This window comes from Protomyctophum parallelum (genome assembly GCF_964188405.1).
Source record: "Protomyctophum parallelum genome assembly, chromosome: 4".
Taxonomy (NCBI): Eukaryota; Metazoa; Chordata; class Actinopteri; order Myctophiformes; family Myctophidae; genus Protomyctophum; species Protomyctophum parallelum.
Window position 1 is genome coordinate 55883763 of NC_139700.1, and position 17418 is coordinate 55901180.

The 17418-nt window shown below is 46.5% G+C and overlaps 1 protein-coding gene across 1 annotated transcript in view; it reads right to left on the reverse strand.

Moving 5' to 3' along the window:
- lrrk2 (leucine-rich repeat kinase 2) overlaps positions 1-17418 on the reverse strand; it is a 191666-nt gene that overhangs the window by 131382 nt on the left and 42866 nt on the right. Inside the window, exons 9-13 of the mRNA XM_083762898.1 lie at positions 15915-16087; positions 13597-13673; positions 9476-9582; positions 6681-6935; positions 3482-3609 (exon numbers count right to left, since the gene is read on the reverse strand). Coding sequence (XP_083619024.1) covers positions 3482-3609; positions 6681-6935; positions 9476-9582; positions 13597-13673; positions 15915-16087 — 740 coding nt within the window. The remainder of the gene's footprint in view (positions 1-3481; positions 3610-6680; positions 6936-9475; positions 9583-13596; positions 13674-15914; positions 16088-17418) is intronic.

The window sequence follows — 17418 nt, forward strand, 5'->3', positions numbered from 1 at the left end:
CTTAACATCCATGCCGGCCCGGTAGTATATAATAGTTAGCTGGGAACTGTTGTGTCTGACCTGTGCTGCGGAGAAGAATAAATGGTCAAACTGGCAGCTTGGAGTGGATCTGAATTCCTTTGCGTGCGCGTCATACAAGTGTCTCTCATACTCTCATGCTTAGCTCCTCGGCTCACGGCTTTTGAACAGCCTACAGCCGTAACATATAGTATACAGTATATGTGTTGTATAGTATATATGTATAGTATAGTATATATGTATAGTATAGTATATATTGGGAGGGCCATGCAAACAGCAAGCGGAACCGCAGTACCATGACATTGCGGAACCATTGCCCACCACTCCGGAATGAACCGTCTGGTGCTGGGACTCTGGTGCAACGCACAGGTCCTCGCTCTACTCCTGGTGAGAGCAGGAGTGGACCTGATGAGACGTAGGAGGGGCCCGGACAGGAGTCAACCCACAGAGCCTCCTAGTCCCTCCATGTGCCAGAAGCGTACCTCCCAGCCCTGGCAGAGTAGTTCTGGAGTAGTTCCAACAGATTGTGTGCCCCTGGTTTTGCCCTAGTGGGACTGATTGAGGGTAGCTACTGGGACGTAAGTCGGGACTTGATCACTCCCGGCTGGGTCACCTGAGTGAGGGGTATGATGTTGCGAGACCCGAAACCCTGATGACCTCAGGATACATCACTGAGGATACGTCCCAGGTGATGACCTCAGGATACATCACTGAGGATACGTCCCAGGTGATGACCTCGGGATACATCACTGAGGATACGTCCCAGGTGATGACCTCAGGATACATCACTGAGGATACGTCCCAGGTGATGACCTCGGGATACATCACTGAGGATACGTCCCAGGTGATGACCTCGGGATACATCACTGAGGATACGTCCCAGGTGATGACCTCAGGATACATCACTGAGGATACGTCCCAGGTGATGACCTCATAGGATACATCACTGAGGATACGTCCCAGGTGATGACCTCAGGATACATCACTGAGGATACGTCCCAGGTGATGACCTCAGGATACATCACTGAGGATACGTCCCAGGTGATGACCTCAGGATACATCACTGAGGATACGTCCCAGGTGATGACCTCAGGATACATCACTGAGGATACGTCCCAGGTGATGACCTCAGGATACATCACTGAGGATACGTCCCAGGTGATGACCTCAGGATACATCACTGAGGATACGTCCCAGGTGATGACCTCGGGATACATCACTGAGGATACGTCCCAGGTGATGACCTCGGGATACATCACTGAGGATACGTCCCAGGTGATGACCTCGGGATACATCACTGAGGATACGTCCCAGGTGATGACCTCGGGATACATCACTGAGGATACGTCCCAGGTGATGACCTCGGGATACATCACTGAGGATACGTCCCAGGTGATGACCTCAGGATACATCACTGAGGATACGTCCCAGGTGATGACCTCAGGATACATCACTGAGGATACGTCCCAGGTGATGACCTCAGGATACATCACTGAGGATACGTCCCAGGTGATGACCTCAGGATACATCACTGAGGATACGTCCCAGGTGATGACCTCAGGATACATCACTGAGGATACGTCCCAGGTGATGACCTCAGGATACATCACTGAGGATACGTCCCAGGTGATGACCTCAGGATACATCACTGAGGATACGTCCCAGGTGATGACCTCAGGATACATCACTGAGGATACGTCCCAGGTGATGACCTCAGGATACATCACTGAGGATACGTCCCAGGTGATGACCTCGGGATACATCACTGAGGATACGTCCCAGGTGATGACCTCAGGATACATCACTGAGGATACGTCCCAGGTGATGACCTCAGGATACATCACTGAGGATACGTCCCAGGTGATGACCTCGGGATACATCACTGAGGATACGTCCCAGGTGGTGACCTCAGGATACATCACTGAGGATACGTCCCAGGTGATGACCTCAGGATACATCACTGAGGATACGTCCCAGGTGATGACCTCAGGATACATCACTGAGGATACGTCCCAGGTGGTGACCTCAGGATACATCACTGAGGATACGTCCCAGGTGATGACCTCATAGGATACATCACTGAGGATACGTCCCAGGTGGTGACCTCAGGATACATCACTGAGGATACGTCCCAGGTGATGACCTCAGGATACATCACTGAGGATACGTCCCAGGTGATGACCTCAGGATACATCACTGAGGATACGTCCCAGGTGATGACCTCAGGATACATCACTGAGGATACGTCCCAGGTGATGACCTCAGGATACATCACTGAGGATACGTCCCAGGTGATGACCTCAGGATACATCACTGAGGATACGTCCCAGGTGATGACCTCAGGATACATCACTGAGGATACGTCCCAGGTGATGACCTCAGGATACATCACTGAGGATACGTCCCATGTGATGACCTCAGGATACAACACTGAGGATACGTCCCAGGTGATGACCTCAGGATACATCACTGAGGATACGTCCCAGGTGATGACCTCAGGATACATCACTGAGGATACGTCCCAGGTGATGACCTCAGGATACATCACTGAGGATACGTCCCAGGTGATGACCTCAGGATACATCACTGAGGATACGTCCCAGGTGATGACCTCAGGATACATCACTGAGGATACGTCCCAGGTGATGACCTCAGGATACATCACTGAGGATACGTCCCAGGTGCATCCATGCCATGTTTTTTTGTTATATATGTATAGTATAGTATATATGTATAGTATAGTATATATGTATAGTATAGTATATATGTATAGTATAGTATATATGTATAGTATAGTATATATGTATAGTATAGTATATATGTATAGTATAGTATATATGTATAGTATAGTATATATGTATACTATACTATATGTATAGTATAGTATCTCTCACCCTGTTCAGGACCTCCAGGTAGACGGTGTGAGCTCCTATAGTATAGTATCTCTCACCCTGTTCAGGACCTCCAGGTAGACGGTGTGAGCTCCTATAGTATAGTATCTCTCACCCTGTTCAGGACCTCCAGGTAGACGGTGTGAGCTCCTATAGTATAGTATCTCTCACCCTGTTCAGGACCTCCAGGTAGACGGTGTGAGCTCCTATAGTAAAGTATCTCTCACCCTGTTCAGGACCTCCAGGTAGACGGTGTGAGCTCCTATAGTAAAGTATCTCTCACCCTGTTCAGGACCTCCAGGTAGACGGTGTGAGCTCCTATAGTATAGTATCTCTCACCCTGTTCAGGACCTCCAGGTAGACGGTGTGAGCTCCTATAGTATAGTATCTCTCACCCTGTTCAGGACCTCCAGGTACACGGTGTGAGCTCTTACACGGTGTGAGCTCCTTACCCTGTTCAGGACCTCCAGGTAGACGGTGTGAGCTCCTTACCCTGTTCAGGACCTCCAGGTAGACGGTGTGAGCTCCTTACCCTGTTCAGGACCTCCAGGTAGACGGTGTGAGCTCCTTACCCTGTTGAGGACCTCCAGGTACACGGTGTGAGCTCCTTCCAGGACACACTGGTTCTTCAGGACCTTCAGGGAGAGGTCCGCTGAGTCCGGGTCGCCCACAGAGACGCCGTGCTCCGTCAGACTCCTGTCTGAGACGGACAGAGAGGTCAACAGGTCACCATACAGGTCACCATGGAGGTCAACAGGTCACCATACAGGTCACCATGGAGGTCAACAGGTCACCATACAGGTCACCATACAGGTCACCATGGAGGTCACCACCAGATCAATAACTCACTGCAGCGTTGGTCAGGCTATTCGCCGTCTAAAAATGGGTAATAAATGGTCTGAACATAAAAGTGATTTTAGCGGTCTAGGCTTAGATTAGACGTTGAGACAACGTCGTTTCAACGTCTATATTTAGACTTCTGGTGTTGACCAGATCGGCGATGTCTTTTCTGATTATCTGTTGAGCGCCATGGGAACAGAAATGCCATTGATATATATATATATATATATATATATATATATATATATATATATATATATATATATATCAATGGCATTTCTGTTCCCATGGCGCTCAATATACAAATACTTTAATCTAGTTTAGTCCCAGCCTGTGCCACACATACAGTATAAGTTGCAGGGCTAAACATAAACCACATAAACCGCAGAAAATAATATGATTATTCACAGACAGAGGCCAAAAAAAAAGCTTCTGAACTGAGGCCAAATTATTTGTGTTCACGACAGAGGAGGAAGACAGACTGGGCTGGATGTGATTGGTGACCCCTTTAGACACAAGGCCCATTCTAAAAATAAGACAATATTCTGAAAAACCCTATGTTTCTGTGTCAGTCGTTCTCACAGGGTTAAAACCCTATGTTTCTGTGTCAGTCGTTCTCACAGGGTTAAAACCCTATGTTTCTATGTCAGTCGTTCTCACAGGGTTAAACCCTATGTTTCTGTGTCAGTCGTTCTCACAGGGTTAAAACCCTATGTTTCTATGTCAGTCGTTCTCACAGGGTTAAAACCGTATGTTTCTATGTCAGTCGTTCTCACAGGGTTAAAACCCTATGTTTCTATGTCAGTCGTTCTCACAGGGTTAAAACCCTATGTTTCTATTTCAGTCGTTCTCACAGGGTTAAAACCCTATGTTTCTATATCAGTGGTTCTCACAGGGTTAAACCCTATGTTTCTGTGTCAGTCGTTCTCACAGGGTTAAACCCTATGTTTCTGTGTCAGTCGTTCTCACAGGGTTAAACCCTATGTTTCTGTGTCAGTGGTTCTCACAGGGTTAAACCCTATGTTTCTGTGTCAGTCGTTCTCACAGAGTTAAAACCCTATGTTTCTATGTCAGTCGTTCTCACAGGGTTAAAACCCTATGTTTCTGTGTCAGTCGTTCTCACAGGGTTAAAACCCCATGTTTCTATGGCAGTCGTTCTCACAGGGTTAAAACCCTATGTTTCTGTGTCAGTCGTTCTCACAGGGTTAAAACCCCATGTTTCTATGTCAGTGGTTCTCACAGGGTTAAAACCCTGTGTTTCTGTGTCAGTGGTTCTCACAGGGTTAAAATCCTATGTTTCTATGTCAGTCGTTCTCAAACCATTTCATGTCAAGGACTCCCAAAAATAAATGTAATTACCCGCCATCTGAAAATATGTTATTCCAGGGACACCCCCCCCCCCCCACCCCCCCACCCCAGAAGCAAAGATTTGAGTTAAAAACGTTCACTCTGAAAGAATATAATTATATTAGCACCACATCTTCATGATTTTTCAAAAATAACAGATCTACAAGCTCATTATGCTATTTTTCAACAGCTTCTGGGGGGGGGGGGGTCCCTGGAACAACATATTTCCAGATGGGGGTCGGTGGGCAATTACATATAATTTCTGGGGTCCTTGACATGAAATATTGAGCACCGCTGTAACATGAGGTAGGCTATTTAGAAGGATTTAGTCAGGATTTAGAAGACATTTGTTTAATCCATTCTGACCGGGCACCCATTTTGGTGTCGGCATCATGTTATGCTTTAGCTATTGAAAAATAGCAGATCTACAAGCTCATATCGCGCCACCGAGTGGCGCGATACGAGCTTGCAGGTCTGCTATTTTTGAAAAATCGAAGAGCGACTGACATTTTTAGAATCTGATCTCAGGTCAGAATGGGTTCGTCAGACCAGTGTGTGTCCGGCGGAAACCTCGATTGAATCTGATCTCAGGTCAGAATGGGTTAATTTCGAAGTCAGGTCTAAATGAGTTAAAAACGTTTACGCTCTGAAAGAATATACATATTCAAAGATTTGCACCACATTTTCACAACTTTTCAAAAATAGCAGACCTACAAGCTCGTAACTTGTAGATCTGCTATTTTTCAATAGCTAAAGTATAACATGATGCTTTAAAACACCAAAATGGGTTAAATCTATTTTTATGAAGTGTACTCTCCCTGCCAAGGATATATCCATCTATTTAAGTACCACTTTATTCTGTTTATTTTTAAGTGTGCACACACACACACACACACGCACGCACGCACATGCACACACACACACATTACAAATCTAATTTAACCAAATCTAATTTAAGTGTTTATGCAGGATATCCTTAGTCTGGAGAAGACTTATTCTACATATAGTCCTAATTATTGGTGATTCTGACGCACGCGTACACGCATATGCACAATCGCTCGCGCGCGCGCACACACACACACACACACACACACACACACACACACACACACACACACACACACACACACACACACACACACACACACACACACACACACACACACACACACACACACACACACACACTAAGGCTGTCCCCAAACATTCAAGGTTTAAATGTTCGCTCGTTAGGGTTGGCACTCGAATCTTAATTAATGGGCTTGAACCATTCTTTTTTTTATATAACTTTTATTAAAAAAATATATTATTTGTATTAAAATATATATATATATTTTTTTCCTTTTTTATTAACTTGAAAATATATCTCGGCGAGAATGCGATATGAACGTGTAAAAACAAAAGTAAGTTTCTAGTGCATTCCTGACAGAAGTTGTGATTTTTTTTAAAGAAATCTCTCCTTGTTCTGCTGTTCCAATGAATGGAATGTCTGACGCGTCTCTCTCACTCGCACACACACACACACACACACACACACACACACACAGACCCCCCCCCCCCCCCCTCCCCCCCTCCCCCCCCTACCTGGGCAGAGGAAGGTGAGGCTGGCCTGCAGGGCCTCCATCTGGAGCTCGGGTTCGAAGTTGTGCGTCTTCATGGCTCTGAGGATCTGCCCCATGGCCATGTTCAGCTCGTCCAGCGTGGCGCTGCGGCCCTGGAACAGCAGGTGGAGCAGTCTGCAGGCCGACACGGAGACCTCCAGGGAGGAGGCGTGTCTCTTCATCATCTCCACCAGGTTCACATGGAGGCCGTTGGAGAGGAGCAGGGAACGCATCTTACCTGGAACGACAAGGTTCAAGGTTTATTCATTGTCCCCCGAAGGGCAAATTGGGTTGCAGCATAGACAGTGCATTAAAGGACCTATAACATAAAATTCAACTTTTCCAATTTCTTTTGTGTTTTTGGGGCTCCAATGTGTGTTTTCTATCCCCACAAATAACCAATTTTGAACAATCAGGCTTTCATATCATATTAGGTGTTTTAATGGAAATTGATCTCAGAAACAGCTCGACTGATTTTGGCCTCATCGTGATGTCATCAATGTCACCCTACTTTGTATAATTCCTCCTCTTCTTCAGTCTTGAGTTCCAAATTTGCATTTCCACTTTGTTTACAATGTCCACCATTGTTGATTTTCCAAGCTGGCATGGAATGGAAACAAGCCTGGTTTTATCTAGCATGAGTATTATAATGACTCAAATATTAAATAATCTGCATATCAGCACCCTCTCCACCTCAGGACATTGTGGTACTGCATCTAAAACTGCTTTCAAAGTCCAAAAATAATTGACAAGGCCAGGTTATATCAGAGTGGTGATTGAGGCTCAAACCATTAGAAATAACTTTGAGGGACATAGACAATATGATTATTAAATATTAAAAGCAGTTTTAAAATGCATGTTATTTGCGCTTTAAACAATGAATGAAACAGTAGGGGAGAGCCGCCACGATTGTAACGCGTCACGGTTGTAACATGAACGTTATCTCTTGATTGGTCAACGCCACCATGACGCCATCGCGTCAGTATGTGTACAGCAACGTACTCTACGTGCCCAGGGAGTTGTGAAGTGTTTACCTTCATCCCACGGGGAGCTATTGGCGAAAAACTGACTTTTCTATGTATGTGTGCTGTTTTTTTCTTTGATGTTGGTGAATAAAAATCCACATGGATGTCTTCATGCTTATGTTCTCCATTAGTTTGCATCGTGTTTAGACGGAATGCACGTTCATTCTGGTCTGTAAGCAACGGCAAAGAACAACTTGCAAAAGTGGATCAATTGTAACACACGCCGGCTCCATTCAATTATAGGTCATATTTACACAGTTGACATATTGGCCAATATTATATGTTCAGTCACCTGTCTTCATTACAGAGTGTATTCTAAAATGAGTTTAGGGTTGTATAACATTGTACAACTCAATCAATCAAACGTTTGTTTAATCAATGTATTTCCCCATTGAACTGACTCAAACGCCCAAACTGGTACACCCGATACTATTTAATATTTCCCTTATTTTTGATACATTTTCTTATCACATCCATGGTATGAAAACAATGCTAAGGAGTTCCTTTAATGAAATATAATTGCTTTAAGCTGAAAACGATATGTTTAATGGTGTTTTTTTAGCGTTGTTACACATTTATCATGCATGCCGTTACAATTAATCCGACATGCGCAGCAATTGTAACACTGGAACAGCGTCCACGTTCGGTTTAATAACTCCCGACCTGTTTTATCAAAAAGATAACTTGAAGTGGTTTATGGTAGCAGACATGTGTAGGTCCGTTGCCTGAAAATATTACATTATGTAGATAAACGGATATCTGAGTAAAAAAATGAAACGTGCAAAATGTTACATCCTTGGCGGCTCTCCCCTACAAACAAACAAACAGTTCACATAGCAGATACAAGTACAGAGTACAAGGGTGCACACAACCATTAAAGTGCAGGCGTTTAAAGTGCTATGCAATAGGTCATAAAAGTACATGTGCATAGACATTATAGGCACGAGATAATACAGTAAAAAGTAAAAGTGCTTATCATGAGGTTATCTCCTAGATCTACCCACAGCAGCGTTCAGTGTGTGAATAGAGAGACCGGGACAAAGGAATGTCTGTGCCTGTTTTTTGTGGCACAATAAGGGGCTCGCAAGCGAAGGCCGGATGGGAGAAGGATGTACTCTCTGTGTAGAGGCTGAGCAGCATCAGATCGGATACACAGGGCTTTGTTAAGCACCTGTTTCTTAATCAGACCAGTGTGTGTCCAGTGGAAACCTCGTTATGAATCTGATCTCAGGTCAGAATGGGTTAAAGATCTGGTCTAGGCCGACATGTGGCTCTATCATAAAGGTCACACAGTACATCCACGTGACCTTCACAGGGGTCAATACATCCATGCCCAGTGGGAGTGTGTGTTTCTCACGGTTGTGTGTGGTGAGCGTGCACAAGGCTCTGGACTCACGGTTGTGTGTGTGGTGAGCGTGCACAAGGCGCTGGACTCACGGTTGTGTGTGGTGAGCGTGCACAAGGCGCTGGACTCACGGTTGTGTGTGGTGAGCGTGCACAAGGCGCTGGACTCACGGTTGTGTGTGTGGTGAGCGTGCACAAGGCTCTGGACTCACGGTTGTGTGTGGTGAGCGTGCACAAGGCGCTGGACTCACGGTTGTGTGTGGTGAGCGTGCACAAGGCTCTGGACTCACGGTTGTGTGTGTGGTGAGCGTGCACAAGGCTCTGGACTCACGGTTGTGTGTGGTGAGCGTGCACAAGGCGCTGGACTCACGGTTGTGTGTGGTGAGCGTGCACAAGGCGCTGGACTCACGGTTGTGTGTGATGAGCGTGCACAAGGCGCTGGACGCGGCGCTGAACACTCTGGGAGACGAGGAGTGGAGCAACATGGCCGCCATCAGCTGCCTGTGGACGGGAGCTCTGAGAACACACACACATGCACGCACACACACACACAATACACACACACACGTGCGCGCGCGCGCACGCACACACACAGAGCACTTAAAGTAAACTAAAACTAAATTATGACGCCCCCACTGCTCTATTACGCACAAAACAAAAAGCAAAGGCAACAAAGTAGCTCCCTTACTAAAATAAGCTCCCTTAATTAAAGGACAACTTTAGTTTTTTTCAACCAAGGTTCAGGTTTTAGGTTGTTATTAGAGGAAGAAAAAGATGAGTGCTATTTTTTTTTTCATTTGCTGCTTTCTTTCGTTTTTTTTTTGCTGTTTTTGACAGGGGGGCGGGGGCATTAGAGCATGAGGCTAAATATGTATTGTTTTACAAATTTTTATATCGATTTATTTTTTTATTATGTACAGTCCTACTATAGTAAATAATAATAAAAAGAAAATACACTCATCTTTTACTTTCTCTAATAACAACCTAAAACCTGAACCTTGTTTGAAAAAACTAAAGTTGTCCTTTAAACCATTCGCTTTCTTTTACCATGGTTTTAAACTGTAGCTGTTGAAAAATAGCAGATCTACAAAGTCTGCTATCTTTTGAAAAATCGTGAAAAGTGTGGCGCAAATCTTTGAACATATGCTTTCACGGCAAACGTTTTTCAACTCAAATCTTTGCTTCTGGGGGCCTATATCTAGAAATAGATATAGTCTGAAAACCCACATCTTCAGACTCCACCGTGGCCCGTAGCACTTGCCCTAGCCTAGCCCCTTATATAGCACTTTATGTAGACTTAGATAGTATTTCAGACAGACTTATAGCTCGTTACGTAGACGGCACTAAAATAGCATTTCATGTAAAATGAAATGCAGCTCAAAGTGCTTTACAGAACAATGGAGAATAAAAGAAAAGCAAGGCAACGACATTAAAAAAACAAGCAGTAATGCAATACAGTGAGGACATGAATAACAAAAAATAAAAGATCAATTAAAAGCAATGTTGTAGAAGTGGGTCTTGAGCTGAGCTTTAAAAATGTCTACAGAGGCTGCCTGACGAAGGTACAGTGGGAGTTTGATAAACTACAGAGGCTGCCTGACGAAGGTACAGTGGGAGTTTGTTCCATGCCGACGGCCCGTAGAAGCAAAAAGCTGCTTCCCCGTATTTTTTAGTTGCCCTTTTTTTAGGCAAAGCGAGCAGGCCAGCAGTGGAAGACCTTAGGGGGGCGGTTTGGGACATATTTAGGCAGGCAGTCATGTAGGTAGAAAGGTTTGGGACATATTTAGGCAGGCAGTCATGTAGGTAGGAAGGTTTGGGACATATTTAGACAGGCAGTTATGTAGGTAGGAAGGCTTGGGACATATTTAGACAGGCAGTCATGTAGGTAGGAAGGTTTGGGACATATTTAGACAGGCAGTCATGTAGGTAGGAAGGTTTGGGACATATTTAGGCAGGCAGTCATGTAGGTAGGAAGGTTTGGGACATATTTAGGCAGGCAGTCATGTAGGTAGGAAGGTTTGGGACATATTTAGGCAGGCAGTCATGTAGGTAGGAAGGTTTGGGACATATTTAGGCAGGCAGTCATGTAGGTAGGAAGGTTTGGGACATATTTAGACAGGCAGTCATGTAGGTAGGAAGGTTTGGGACATATTTAGACAGGCAGTCATGTAGGTAGGAAGGTTTGGGACATATTTAGGCAGGCAGTCATGTAGGTAGGAAGGTTTGGGACATATTTAGGGAGGCAGTCATGTAGGTAGGAAGGTTTGGGACATATTTAGGGAGGCAGTCATGTAGGTAGGCAGGTTTGGGACATATTTAGGCAGGCAGTCATGTAGGTAGGAAGGTTTGGGACATATTTAGACAGGCAGTCATGTAGGTAGGAAGGTTTGGGACATATTTAGGCAGGCAGTCATGTAGGTAGAAAGGTTTGGGACATATTTAGACAGGCAGTCATGTAGGCAGGAAGGTTTGGGACATATTTAGACAGGCAGTCATGTAGGTAGGAAGGTTTGGGACATATTTAGGCAGGCAGTCATGTAGGTAGGAAGGTTTGGGACATATTTAGGGAGGCAGTCATGTAGGTAGGAAGGTTTGGGACATATTTAGGGAGGCAGTCATGTAGGTAGGCAGGTTTGGGACATATTTAGGCAGGCAGTCATGTAGGTAGGAAGGTTTGGGACATATTTAGACAGGCAGTCATGTAGGTAGGAAGGTTTGGGACATATTTAGGCAGGCAGTCATGTAGGTAGAAAGGTTTGGGACATATTTAGACAGGCAGTCATGTAGGCAGGAAGGTTTGGGACATATTTAGGCAGGCAGTCATGTAGGTAGGAAGGGTTGGGACATATTTAGGGAGGCAGTCATGTAGGCAGGAAGGTTTGGGACATATTTAGGCAGGCAGTCATGTAGGTAGGAAGGGTTGGGACATATTTAGGGAGGCAGTCATGTAGGTAGGAAGGTTTGGGACATATTTAGGCAGGCAGTCATGTAGGTAGGAAGGTTTGGGACATATTTAGGCAGGCAGTCATGTAGGTAGGAAGGTTTGGGACATATTTAGGGAGGCAGTCATGTAGGTAGGAAGGTTTGGGACATATTTAGGCAGGCAGTCATGTAGGTAGGAAGGTTTGGGACATATTTAGGCAGGCAGTCATGTAGGTAGGAAGGTTTGGGACATATTTAGGCAGGCAGTCATGTAGGTAGGAAGGTTTGGGACATATTTAGGCAGGCAGTCATGTAGGTAGGAAGGTTTGGGACATATTTAGACAGGCAGTCATGTAGGTAGGAAGGTTTGGGACATATTTAGGCAGGCAGTCATGTAGGTAGGAAGGTTTGGGACATATTTAGACAGGCAGTCATGTAGGTAGGAAGGTTTGGGACATATTTAGGCAGGCAGTCATGTAGGTAGGAAGGTTTGGGACATATTTAGGCAGGCAGTCATGTAGGTAGGAAGGTTTGGGACATATTTAGACAGGCAGTCATGTAGGTAGGAAGGTTTGGGACATATTTAGACAGGCAGTCATGTAGGTAGGAAGGTTTGGGACATATTTAGACAGGCAGTCATGTAGGTAGGAAGGTTTGGGACATATTTAGACAGGCAGTCATGTAGGTAGGAAGGTTTGGGACATATTTAGGCAGGCAGTCATGTAGGTACGAAGGTTTGGGACATATTTAGACAGGCAGTCATGTAGGTAGGAAGGTTTGGGACATATTTAGACAGGCAGTCATGTAGGTAGGAAGGTGCAAGACCATATATGTGATGTATGCCATGCTGTTGCTTAGTGTAAGTCGCTCTGGATCAAGAGCGTCTGCTAAATGCCTACATTGTAAATTGTAAGTGACTTTGCACATTGTTGTCATTTAGGACCAATGAGTGGTTTCCTCAGCGGATGCCTGCATTAAAACACTCACTTAAGGGACCAACACTTATTATTATCGTTTGCCTTTGATGTCCGTTTGCCTTCAAAGGGGCGTTTGTTCTTTGATCTGGCTCTAGTACGCTACCTATTATTAAAATCACATTTTTGTGTTTGTTCGTTAGAAACTTTTAAAGCTGACTATCTTGGACGCGTCGAGTCACGGACAGAACGTTTTAACCCATTCTGGACGGGAACCCGTTTTGGTGTTTTAACTAAGCATTATGTTATACTTTGGCTATTGAAAAAATAGCAGATCTGTAAGCTCACACGAGCTTGTAGGTCTGCTATTTTTGAAAAATGGCGAAAATGCGGCACAAATCTTTGAATATATACTGTATATTCTTTCAGAACCAAATGATAGTTTGGTTCCAAACTATCATTTAGCTGGGGACCCCCTGGAACTCCCTCAAGGACCCCTGGGGTAGTGTGAAATGACTCATACTGGATCTCTTGTCCACTAGAGTCCCTTCCTAACATTTTAGTCTAGTTTTCCTAAGTTTAGTCATCATGTTTGTTTTGTCATCATAACTTAGTTTTCATTGAGTTTTCATTTAGTTTTCGTCAGTGGAAAAAGGTTTTAGTCGACGAGCATTACACTGCTGAGACCTCCTACCTTTCCTCCTGGTCCTCTGATTGGCTCCTTCCGTCTCCGTGTAACAGCAGGCTGTGAATGGCCCAGCACGCTGCCTCCTGGTGGAGAGAATGAATACAACACATAATGAGTGGCATTCTTAAAATAGCAGACTTTATCATTTATGATATAGCTCATTCTGAGCTGGACACTAGGCTCTACATGGAGGTCAGTCTGACCTGGACACTAGGCTCTACATGGAGGTCAGTCTGACCTGGACACTAGGCTCTGCATGGAGGTCAGTCTGACCTGGACACTAGGCTCTGCATGGAGGTCAGTCTGACCTGGACACTAGGCTCTACATGGAGGTCAGTCTGACCTGGACACTAGGCTCTACATGGAGGTCAGTCTGACCCGGACACTAGGCCCTACATGGAGGTCAGTCTGACCTGGACACTAGGCTCTACATGGAGGTCAGTCTGACCTGGACACTGGGCAGTCTGACCTGGACACTAGGCTCTACATGGAGGTCAGTCTGACCTGGACACTAGGCTCTACATGGAGGTCAGTCTGACCTGGACACTAGGCTCTACATGGAGGTCAGTCTGACCCGGACACTGGGCTCTACATGGAGGTCAGTCTGACCTGGACACTAGGCTCTACATGGAGGTCAGTCTGACCTGGACACTAGGCTCTACATGGAGGTCAGTCTGACCCGGACACTAGGCTCTACATGGAGGTCAGTCTGACCTGGACACTAGGCTCTACATGGAGGTCAGTCTGACCTGGACACTAGGCTCTACATGGAGGTCAGTCTGACCCGGACACTAGGCCCTACATGGAGGTCAGTCTGACCTGGACACTAGGCTCTGCATGGAGGTCAGTCTGACCTGGACACTAGGCTCTACATGGAGGTCAGTCTGACCCGGACACTAGGCTCTACATGGAGGTCAGTCTGACCTGGACACTAGGCTCTACATGGAGGTCAGTCTGACCCGGACACTAGGCTCTACATGGAGGTCAGTCTGACCTGGACACTAGGCTCTGCATGGAGGTCAGTCTGACCTGGACACTAGGCTCTACATGGAGGTCAGTCTGACCTGGACACTAGGCTCTACATGGAGGTCAGTCTGACCCGGACACTAGGCCCTACATGGAGGTCAGTCTGACCTGGACACTAGGCTCTACATGGAGGTCAGTCTGACCTGGACACTGGGCTCTACATGGAGGTCAGTCTGACCTGGACACTAGGCTCTACATGGAGGTCAGTCTGACCTGGACACTAGGCTCTACATGGAGGTCAGTCTGACCTGGACACTAGGCTCTACATGGAGGTCAGTCTGACCTGGACACTAGGCTCTACATGGAGGTCAGTCTGACCTGGACACTAGGCTCTACATGGAGGTCAGTCTGACCCGGACACTGGGCTCTACATGGAGGTCAGTCTGACCTGGACACTAGGCTCTACATGGAGGTCAGTCTGACCTGGACACTAGGCTCTACATGGAGGTCAGTCTGACCCGGACACTAGGCTCTACATGGAGGTCAGTCTGACCTGGACACTAGGCTCTACATGGAGGTCAGTCTGACCCGGACACTAGGCCCTACATGGAGGTCAGTCTGACCTGGACACTAGGCTCTGCATGGAGGTCAGTCTGACCTGGACACTAGGCTCTACATGGAGGTCAGTCTGACCCGGACACTAGGCTCTACATGGAGGTCAGTCTGACCTGGACACTAGGCTCTACATGGAGGTCAGTCTGACCTGGACACTAGGCTCTACATGGAGGTCAGTCTGACCTGGACACTAGGCTCTACATGGAGGTCAGTCTGACCTGGACACTAGGCTCTACATGGAGGTCAGTCTGACCTGGACACTAGGCTCTACAAGGAGGTCAGTCTGACCCGGACACTAGGCTCTACATGGAGGTCAGTCTGACCTGGACACTAGGCTCTACATGGAGGTCAGTCTGACCTTGACACTAGGCTCTACATGGAGGTCATTCTGACCTGGACACTAGGCTCTACATGGAGGTCATTCTGACCTGGACACTAGGCTCTACATGGAGGTCAGTCTGACCTGGACACTAGGCTCTACATGGAGGTCATTCTGACCTGGACACTAGGCTCTACATGGAGGTCATTCTGACCTGGACACTAGGCTCTACATGGAGGTCAGTCTGACCTGGACACTAGGCTCTACATGGAGGTCAGTCTGACCTGGACACTAGGCTCTACATGGAGGTCAGTCTGACCTGGACACTAGGCTCTACATGGAGGTCAGTCTGACCTGGACACTAGGCTCTGCATGGAGGTCAGTCTGACCTGGACACTAGGCTCTACATGGAGGTCAGTCTGACCTGGACACTAGGCTCTGCAGCGTGGACCTCCAGGGCAGTACAGCAGACCTCCATCCACTCCAGACCCAGCTCCTCCTCCTCCTCCTCTTCCAGACTCCGCCCCCTGTTCTCCTCCTCCTCCCCGTCCTCCAGACTCCGGGCCGACACCGCCTTGCTCTGCACGATGGTCTCAGCTGTGGGGGGGGGGGGGGGGGGGGGGGGAAGAGAGAGGGAGGGAGAGGGAGACAGGATGAGACAATATAGATTATAGATAGATTTGCACCACATTTTCATGATTTTTTTTCAAAAATAGCAGATATACAAGCTCATGCCGCGCTAGAATGGGTTGATGTGTGCTGTTGTCCAGGTCTATAGAGCGTCGCAGTCCCTCCCCCTTTCAGAACGGTGAGTGGCCCAGGAAATGAATCCCAATGCATTTTCTCCATAGGCTTTTCTTAAAGTATTTATTTAAAGACGGTTACGCTGCGGACAAAGCCAACTCGGATCGTGACAAATCATGACAATGAACACAATGTTTTGGGGCCGATCAAATAATTTATAAGAAGAAAAACTAAACAAATAGTGTTGTGTCTCCTGCCTTTATTTTCTTCTTTCTTAATGATTTGATCGGCCCCAAAACATCGTGTTCATTGTCATGATTTGTCACGATCCGAGTTGGCTTTGTCCGCGGCGTAACCGTCTTTAAATAAATACTTTAAGAAAATCCTATGGGAGAAATGCATTGGGATTCATTTCCTGGGCCACTCGCCGTTCTGAAAGGGGGAGGTACTGCGACCAAGGGGCCAGCTAGGCACTCCAATGTTGAAGCGCTGGGCCCTAGTGGTAAGAGGAAGGACTGCAGGCGGACCCGTGGATTCTTGACGAGGAAACCCCGTGCAACCGAGCGCCCAATGTTAAAGCCCAGCTGCACTTCCACATTTGGGCACCAAAATGTGGTGCCCAAATGCTGAATCAGCGAAAAAATGCGGAAATAGACGGTACTTCCGGCAGCCTTCCGGGTGCTTCAAAACGCCAATGAGCAACTTCCACTGACATGAATAGCGGAGGGGGCGGAGCTTCGCGCCAGTTTAGTCTCTATCTTTTAATACTCTATGACTGCGACGCTCTATAGGGGGTGCTGTTGTCCTCCAGGTCTATAGGGGGTCCACGTGACCTGCATGGTCTCTGACATCATGTTCTTTAGTTTAGACCGATTCAGAAACGGGTCTCATGGTCTCAGGCAACGTATTTCCTGTAGGCGGAGACGACATATCTGCGGTTTCCCCGCACCAAGCTTCTACTACAGTGAATGGAAAAGTGACTGATGTTAGTCTGCCTCAAACGTTACTCTTTTACCTGCTTTTTACTAACACTAACATTACAAATATGCCCAGAACATCGGGATGAACCTGTGTAGTTTATGGCTGCTCCAACAGTAGTAGAGATTAACCTGTGTAGTTTATGGCTGCTCCAACAGTAGAGATGAACCTGTGCAGTTTATGGCTGCTCCAACAGTAGAGATGAA